The 10,000-nt window shown below is 34.6% G+C and overlaps 2 protein-coding genes across 2 annotated transcripts in view; one reads left to right on the top strand and one right to left on the bottom strand.

Moving 5' to 3' along the window:
• The window catches only part of LOC125662394 (uncharacterized), a 1,158,266-nt gene that overhangs the window by 494,131 nt on the left and 654,135 nt on the right, over nt 1-10,000 (top strand). The window lies entirely within an intron of this gene.
• LOC125663243 (C-type lectin domain family 3 member A-like) overlaps nt 6,600-10,000 on the bottom strand; it is a 3,843-nt gene continuing 442 nt past the window's right edge. The window contains exons 2-4 of the mRNA XM_056146204.1: nt 9,683-9,762; nt 7,717-7,804; nt 6,600-6,847 (exon numbers count right to left, since the gene is read on the bottom strand). Of these exons, the coding sequence (XP_056002179.1) occupies nt 6,633-6,847; nt 7,717-7,804; nt 9,683-9,762 (383 nt within the window). The 3' untranslated portion in view covers nt 6,600-6,632. The remainder of the gene's footprint in view (nt 6,848-7,716; nt 7,805-9,682; nt 9,763-10,000) is intronic.

The raw sequence follows: 10,000 nt of genomic DNA, 5'->3' as shown, positions 1-10,000 counted from the left end.
CAAAGCAGTGATATATGTGCAGACCTACAAAGCAGTGATATATGTGCACACCTACAAAGCAGTGACATATGTGCAGACCTATAAAGCAGTGATATATGTGCAGACCTATAAAGCAGTGATATATGTGCAGACCTACAAAGCAGTGACATATGTGCAGACCTACAAAGCAGTGACATATGTGCAGACCTATAAAGCAGTGATATATATGCAGACCTATAAAGCAGTGATATATGTGCAGACTAAGATAAAAAAAAAAGCATTCCCTGATAATACTTACATCAGCTAGTACCAGTTATTTCTACTATGAAAAAATTGCCATTTATTTTTTTATATATTCACCATATGCAACATTTCATATCTTATTTATTTGGTTTTTAACCATTGCATCAAAATTATTGAAAGCAATCTTTTTTAAATTTCAATACCAACTTGCATTCCATTTCGACAGTTTAAAATCATGTATTATCTCCAATTTTTAAATCTTTTTAGTTTAATAATTTTTAAACAGTACATCAAATATTTACCTGAATAAAATAGCTTCCATCTGTATTGCTTGAATGCTTTGGGAAATCTAAACCTTCCTTCCTGAACTTGTCCACTAGTTTGTTATAAATTTCGTCTTTTCGATGTATACCATCTTTCATCCCTGAACTGGAAATAACCATAAATTAAAATAAATAAACATGAAACGATACAGTCCCCTATACAGACCCGAATTGCATCCCTTGATGCGGGACCCGATATTGAAGCTGCATACTAAATTTCAAGCACCTATTATTAATATTCAATAAAACAAAAAAACAACAGAGGTTTTCTCCATAAAGTAGAATATACATGAAAGTTGTTGTTAAATACATGTACTTGAATTTGCATCTTAATATCATGTCTAGTATGTTACTTTTGATTCATTATTTAATTCAAAAACAAGCAAATTTATAAAGGTTTAGACAAAACTCTGACAGCAACGCATCAAGAGGGGCCCATCCCATACCCTTTTATACTGCAAAAATGGTTAATTTATATATTTAAAAAAAATCCAAAGTTTGACAGTGTTCCCCTCTTGATTCATGACTGACTCTTCTTGTAAGTTACCGTTTTATATTTTTTTTTGAAAAGGGTGCATATCTTGTGTAAAGTAATTTATATCTCATCTGAATTTATTGGGCCAGGTTGAGAGAGAGAGAGAGAGGCAGGATACTGGGTCAGACAACATTTATGAGATGTTGTCATGTATCCTACCCTGAAAGATACTGGACTGAAGCTAATATTGAATTTGAATGTATGTTACCTTTTTGTTTTCTTATCAGGAAAACGTCTTGACCCTCCTGACATCATCAGCTGGAAAGCATTTATTGCTTGTTTGTTTGCCTTTTCAGCAGCATTTTGAACGCAGACAGTGAGCTCCTCAACCGGGCTGGTTTGGCCCTCACATGTGAATGTGAATTCCCTAATATTAAAAAGATTAACAACTTCGCCTACCGTGAGTGCAGGGGCGATTACGGTTTCACCCTTTGCTTTCACAGTGAATTCGTTATTCTTTAAATTGTAATCGTGATATTGATCAAATATGTCAATGAATGTGGTACTGTCCCTGAATGGTGCAATTACACTTTTCTTTTCTTGGCGATGTAAACATGTATTGAATGAAAGAGACAGTACACTGGAACGATGACAACTTGTCTCGGCTGCCGCCATGTTTGTTTTGGTTTAAAATGATAATAGACAAAACCGAATGCGGACGGAGCGGAAATTCCGGATTTTTATTTTTTTCTCTCCGATTTTCAAATAAAAATGTTTAGGGTCGGGGCCTAAAATTAGGGTCGGTCGGGGTACCGTAAACACACATATTTTTTTTTTTGGCCTTAGGTGCACACACGCAAAATAGGCCTATATGTTAGAGAACTGATGCTCAAATGGTACCAGTTGTTGTTTGTTTATATAAACATGATTTACATGAGTACAGGCGGGTATCTAGGCAGTAAAATCCACAGACACCTAAAGTATGGATATTACATGTACTTACCCCCCCCTCTTTGTTTTGATTTTTTTTTCTTGCTATAATTTCTCTGAAATAAGTAAATTCCCTATCTATCTCATCCTTCTTTCGATTCAAGTAATCCTTTCACGCTTTTTGTAAGCTTCTACCGGTATGATTTAATTTATTTATTGATCCACCAAGCATGTTGGCATACAATCATTTTACACAATATGAGAATGATGACAAACTAAATACTAACAGTTCATATGCATATTTGTAAAGACGTTTATATATATTTGGCATGTACATATGACGTCAAACTGTATATATAATTTAGTATTGCATGTATAACATTAGCAACCTATAATTTATTACAAAATTTGTGCTCATTTTTTTTTATACCCGGACAAGGCCAATCTCTAAAGCTTACAAAAAATGTGAAACGATTACAGTACTTTAGAAATCGAAAAAGAAATGAGTTAGACCGGGAATCAACACATTTCAGATTTATCGCTGCAAAAAATATTTTCAAAAATGGGGGGGGGGGGGGGGGGGGGGGGGGGCGCTAGTATCAGTGCATCAGGTATCTGTGGTAATATCTTGTACAAATGCACCTGTAACTACATTAATTTTGATGCTCTAGATTTACAGTCACATTTAATTTTATCAAGTGACATGCTAGAAAAAAAATAAACTTGGGATATTTTCGCTTACATTACAGTTTGAATAAATGGAAGAAAAGTAAAAGACCCTGAATGCATACTGATTGCCCACATTTTTTATGTGTATTTGAAACCCTTCTTTAATACATTGAATGTTTGCGGCATATGTATTTATAATATGAGATAATGTTATTTACAGATGTGCATGATACCAACAAGAATGTGAACTTTTCAAAGAGCATGATATTTCCAATTTTCCACATCTTAAGACCAGTGACCACAAATGTACATACAAGGTAATTTTTACAAACTTTAAATAATCCAATCAGGCACTGGATATACATAAATATAGGCATTATTTACATCTAGTCAATATTAATTTCTTCAAAATGATAAATAAGAGAAAATTCATATGAAGCATGTTTTGATATTGCTGTATGGTATGAAATTTGAATGTTTTTATGTTATAATGCACATATAAACTTGAACACTTAGACCTACAGTATTGTGTTTTAAATATTTTTGACTGGCAACTTTCATCTTTTTTTCCATTTAGTACCCACAGATGACAGCCATATTGACTCCAGTAGATAATATTCATCTCCATCAGCTGGTTACTAGCTGTACATAGTGGTCAAACCAGGATATCCACTAATTGCATTCAGTGATGTGAATTGTCATCTGCATTTGTGCTTATGAACTTTAGTAAACTGTCAAGTTTTAATATCAAGAAAATGACTGCTGAAAAAGCATCTAATCTTGTGTTCTATGAATGTTTTCAATTAAACACAAAACAAAATGAGAAATAGTTTTATTGAAACTTAATTGAAATTCACTTTGAATTACTTTGCATTGACTGAGTACTTCAAATTTTAATCTTTCTACATTTTCATGGTCAAGTGATAAAAAGTATTTGAGAGTGAAGGGGGGGGGGGGTGTCATATGAAATAAAAAGATTGACACTCATTTGGTGAACTAGATATTTTACACATTGCAGCCACTTATCTTTATTTCCAATAATGAATTAAGAATATTTCTTAAAACTGGGAAAATATACCCCCTCCCCAAGTAGTGGAGGAGTATGTGTCACTTCTGGTTTTCCAGTAGCTTGTATGATGGCTGTATTCTAGATACATATTTTGTTGAAAACAATTTTGATTTTCAAGTTGTCACCTTAAACTATTTCTAAAAGAAATCCAACTCGAGTCGTTAAGTATTCCCACGGATTTTTTTTTTTTATATATACACAGTGATATAATACAAATATTCATTGTAGAACAAGATACATATACCCCCCTCCCCCCACCTCATTATGTATGTTTCATTGCAAGAGCAGATGCTGCATGGGTCCAGACTCCTACCCAAACCCACTCAATTTGAAAAGTAATAACTCCATGACATTTTAATCGTTTTTAAAACTATCAAATTAAGTTATCCCCTTCCCTAAACTGTGTTTCATTGCAAGAGCCGCATGGGTCCAGATATAGACAACCACCCTTCAACAGTGTTTCATGAAAACATACATGTAGTGTATCATATTTTTGTATATATTCTACATCTATTTAGTAGATACTGCATGTTTGTAACCTTGTTTAGACACCCCCCACCCCCAATGCAGGGATTGACACCCGAGACTATATTCCTGGATCAGCGCATGATTTGCACCGCGAATCGTCAGTTACAAATTACGCACTGAGTTCGATCAGAAATATAAGAACTTGTTGTACTAATGGCCATCATGTATGATGTGTTCGAGGTAATGCAGATAATTCAACACCGCACCGATCTCTGAAATTAAATGCATACTTCTTTGCATCAGATTAAATTTTCAAAAAAATATATAGATACTGGTGTGTTGTTGTATTCATACCAAAGCGAAGAAATATTTTTTGAATATATGTAATACATATATTACACACTTGTTTGTTTAACACATTCACATTGTAGGAATTATTTCGTTTTAGGCCTAGATCGAGGGTAGATAGTGCATATATATTTATGTGTGTAGTCTGATTAAAACCAGCTCCCTTCTAATGGTCCCTGACGACGATAGGGGAAAAAAAAAAGGGGGGGGGGGGGGTAATCAGACTGTCATTCATTCATGAGGTTTAAGATTGGAATCTAAATAATCTGATTGTAAACAGATCTTTTATCCGCTCCGTTATTATTATGTCGATACAAACGTACAATGTTTGAATACAAACTAAAGTTTAAAATGTTTCTGAAATTAGTTGTTAAATTAACTGTCTTGGTTACTGGAAGTACAAGACCAACAGTCCGGTACAATAAATTTATTACCAAACTGTTAACAGGCACTGTCCCTTGGTGCCCCCTGTAATCAAGTCAACAATTCATTCTTTCTTTACTGAACACTTCATACAATTAATTGTTTTCATTTATATAATCATTCTATTCTAACCTCTCTGCATTAGCATAAAACATTCAGAACAACTGGATCCTACATGTACATATGTTTTATACTTGCATACTGTACTTACTAAACTATAATAATACTGATTTGATTACAATTTTATATGTATTCACACAACACACTTGGACCTATCCACTGTCTCAGAAACTGATGTGTGAGACAGTTGGGTTATTTTATTGTATATCATGTTGTTAATTTAAATCTTGTCTGCAATCAGTATTTCATATATAGTTATAGAAATGTGCAGTGCAGAAGTGTGAACTCTGATAGTATTAGTAATTCTGAATGATTGTTTTCTTATTTTCATTACTATACATGCCCCCCCCCCCCCCCTTCCCAAGGAACCTTGATTGGCGAATAAACAATAGAGAGAGAGTTAGAGTTAAAAGATTAAAACTAAAGTAAATGTTTCTTGGTTAAAATACATTGGTTGTCCTGCGTACATGTATCATGTATACGTTTACATAATAAATTGTAATTTTCCCGCCGTGTTACTTCCCTTTCCAGTATCTAATTTTGGATCAATATTCTACATCAGTGCTGCGTTTGAATATTAATTAGATAGCGTGTTTACATGCATATCAAAGATAAAACTGGACGGCGGTAAGAGGAAAATAAATGTATTGTGATACCATGAGATTATTTGAAAGCTTTGAACAAGGCTTTATCTAAAAATCACTGTCCAAATCTTGAAATATTCTTGAACAGTACACTGAACTCGAGAAAAAACACAAATAAACAAAGTGCAGGGGTAGGTTTTCATCTTGCGGACCATTTTTAACTTATTTGCAAGCGGATTATCCAATTTGGACAGTGAATACTCGATTCTGTGAAACTTATTCTTTTCTATCATGTCATGTTTTTATTATTTTATGTACAGCTGGCTGTGCGCCGTGTCGATTTATGATCATCTATTTGCGTCTTGTATAATCTGGTCAAATGACGTCATATGACCCTTGACATCTTAAGTAAACATGCAAAGTGAAAGTACAGGAGGCATATATATGTTGTGGTACTTGAAAAGTGTCTTTAGTTTTTTAATATTAATAAATGACCTACACCCAAAACAATAGGATATAAAGTTTCATTTTTCTGAATAATTCTTAAACATGACCTTAAGTCACACGCGCCGTTGATAATGTATCATATATCTGCACTTTTGACCTCAGATAACAATCTATACAATATAGATACAAGGGTAATCTCGGCTGAAATTCGATTCGGTTAAATATTTAGATTGACGCTATCACCGAATCTTGGGACAGTCCTACATAATTCATGTCTGGAAATTTATTTCAGCTGCGACCTGTTCAGTGATTCTCACATCTGAATGCTGAGCGTTTGGCGAATGCGTAATGACTACCTACATTTATGTCTTGGGGTTTGGCGAGGCCATGGCGTTTGCGGGGAATTTACGACCTCCCGGTTACGAAGCGAGCGCTCGAACTTGGTGACAATTGACAGAAGCTTTGAGAGTTTATAACGGACTTATAACAAAGGATGAGTATGTGAAAAAAAAACCCACTGATATCGATTTTTACGTCACAGAGTGCAACATTCTTTAATGCTTCACGCATATATAATGAAACTTATGTTTACACGGATAATCATGCCAGCCAGCCGACTTGAGAGCAAGAACAGCACAGTTTTCTTTCTTCCCTCCTCCGGGTTGTCTGCCTTCCCAATTGCTATAACGTATTTTGGACCCATTAGAAGGATAAACGTAAGTGCCTTCGTGTAGCAGATCTGTGGCGCCTATCCACACGCCATCATATCCTACAAAACAGTTCAACGTATTATCAACTTTTACTTGTCCTTCATAACAGTGACCAGATGAAATAGTCACCGAATTTCATGTCCACTGTTTACTATGTGGTATTTAGCTCAAGATGACGTTAACTTATTTTGCCATTAAGGCCATAAGGATACATTAAATAAAGGAATGTTCTGCTGTGTTTACATTGTATTTTCTATTACTTCATCAAGCAATAATTTAAATCGGTCATTGATAAATGAAAGGCACCAAATAAAAAAAATCGTTTTTGAAGGATTTCAATTTTGGGGTAATGTTTTTCCATTGAATTTTAAACTATAAAATTGTAAAGACTGCAAAAATAAAGGCAGTTTCATAGGAAAACTTTGTGGTAAATATGGATATTTTGCAATATCTAAATATTAACAAATAGATTTACAAAATTGTATCCCATTTGCTGGGTACCCTATGTATGTAAGGTCCATTTTTGAAAGACTTCTGTCCATTGCATGTTTTCTCTATACGGGGAAACCTGACAATTTTTTGTTAGGCATTGTTAGCGGATTTCCTGATAACAGGATGAAGTCAAATTTACAACTCCAAATTAACAGGCAGTGTAATTACCCAAAGTTTATAAACACTGTATGTACACTTCCTTAATATAGACTGGATTATATTTGGCCGTTATTCTACCTTCTCCTAAAGAAAACTTTCATGTAAGAGTGCTTTAATTCTCTATTCTCATTTCGGTATCCAATGTTTCAAAGACCCAATCTTATCAAAAGAAAATATGTTCATTAATATGATTTACAGAGTTTTCCCAAGTGGACAATCCAATTCACTTGTTTATCAATCACGTGAGATATAGATGAAATTTACACAAGGCACTTACCCCGTAACAAACTCTGAAAACGGATCCATTTCTCCTGCCATTTTCCTTTGAGTTCAAGTAATGTCGACTTCTTAGCGAAACAACTGGTCTGTTCAACATTGAAAGTGTATTATATAAGTCACAGGAAAAGATATTAACGTTAAATTAACACTTCAACTTTATGACAAACGGGATGATATCAGCTTCGCCATCGTCAACATCACATATTTATGTATCAATATACCATTATCACCTGCATATAGTGCGTATATATCTCAACTGATCCGATACGCAAGATCTCGTTCTGTGAATGCTCAATTTTGACAAACTGTGGATGGTGCATGAATTTCAACAGTCTCCTTTAAAGTCAGCATTTCGCAAATTCTATGGTCGTTTGTTACAACGATGTAGTTTGGCAATAAAACCTATTATTGGGTCAAATGCTGTCTGACGTGTGTCATAGCGATTGTTAGGCCGTTTTGGCAAAGTGATTTTGATTACGGATAACTTCATATACCTGATCAAGATATGGGGCTCGCCGCGGGTGTGACCGGTCGACAGGGGATGCTTACTCCATCTAGGCACCTGGTCCCACCTCTGGTGTGTTCAGGGGTCCATGTTTGCCCAACTATCTATTTTGCAATCCTTATAGAAGATATGAGCTTGATCAATGCTCGTCATCTTCACTTTACACATTGGGACTTTGGCGTAAGTCAATTTATGGTCAATCGGACACTGAACGGACAATTCGAAGTGAAGATGTATAATGGTTTCGGGGCATATTGTACTTCTCATGTATTTAAAGCATAGTGTTGACGATACAAATCCCATTGATACTGCTGTTTTCTATATTTTATCGGCTAATACATGTATTATTTAACACGTGAATTTTCACTGAGTGACCAAAATGTCAATCAATCGCATCAGTTTCAGAAATTCCTAATTCATTTTTGCTCGATATCGGATAAATTAAATGCATGTAAAAGTAGATAAAAGGTTTTATTTTTTTTCCAAGTTCTTGGATATTAGCTAATAGAAAGCACGGAATTATTCGATCATATAACGGTATTTGATATCAATATATCGCCTGTAAAATAGCATAGCCTACGGTGCAGGTGGGACATCGGACGATTATCAAGTTCCCACTTTTCCTCAGGTTGTGACTGGCATGTATTGTAACAGTTATATGCACTGTAATATTGGCTTTTTGCTCTCTCTCTCTCTCTCGCTACCTCTGCCAAATATTGATTCACCAACGAGGGCGATATAATTTCTTTGTAAAACGAATTTTTATAAAAATTTGGATAAAATGTAATATTAAAGCAATACTTTTTGTTGAAAAGTAAAAATCTGATAAATCATGAACACCATGAAATCAATGGGTAGGAACGTAATGCAATGCGTCACGCATTTTCATATGGTTTCCTCAGACGTTTCCTCAATCATCGATTTTATGATCTCGTTCGAATTATCTTCCCTCATTGTATATAAATCATTAGCTTATGAAATATTGAGTTAGAATAGGCCCTCGTACCTCTTGCTTGCCGTAAGAGGCGACTAAATAGCGCGTCCTTCGGCTGAGACCACAAAACCCAAGGTCACAGCAGGTTTGGCACGATAAAGATCCCCTCTGTTCAAAGGCAGTGAGCGCCCTTCACTGGCAATGGTGAAATCTCCATATGAGTAAATACTTCTCGAGAGGGACGTTAAACAATATACAATCAATCAATACTAACCGCAAAATTAGAAGGATATTTCAAATGTAATGCCAACAGTATTCAAGATAACTTAGTTTCAAAAATGAATAATGATATCTTTCATTTATTTCAAATCAATTAGCTTAAAGGTTACTCATTGCTGCTTAATATATTCGAAGCGATATTACATGTAGTTTTAAGAATAAAGTAATTTTCCCAAAATAGAAATGTTTCATGGGACACTATCCGGATTTATTTTGAAATGGAAATAAAAGATTAAATGAACTCACAAAAGCTTCATGAAATGTGGCAGTGTTGGTTGAAAACCAATAACACCCCCCGCTTGTCTTGGCCCAATTTCCTTTACAAGCTTCAATAAGAATGGAATACATTTATGTGTCATTTGTAGTACATTTACATCATTCATTAAATAGAAATACACATATCTTTTCTTTCTTTGTAGATCTCGATTATAGCTAAGTGTTGCGGACGAACAATTCTGACTTGTCATATACGTATATGTGGTTCTTTATATCAGATGAATTCATAATATGATTTGAAACAGTACTACAAGAATGCAAATTATGTCGCTGTAAGCGTGCATTCAT

Source organism: Ostrea edulis, chromosome 8 (assembly GCF_947568905.1).
Source record: "Ostrea edulis chromosome 8, xbOstEdul1.1, whole genome shotgun sequence".
Taxonomy (NCBI): Eukaryota; Metazoa; Mollusca; class Bivalvia; order Ostreida; family Ostreidae; genus Ostrea; species Ostrea edulis.
The sequence above is the reverse complement of the archived record's forward strand: the minus strand, read 5'-3'. Positions and strand labels throughout refer to the sequence as shown.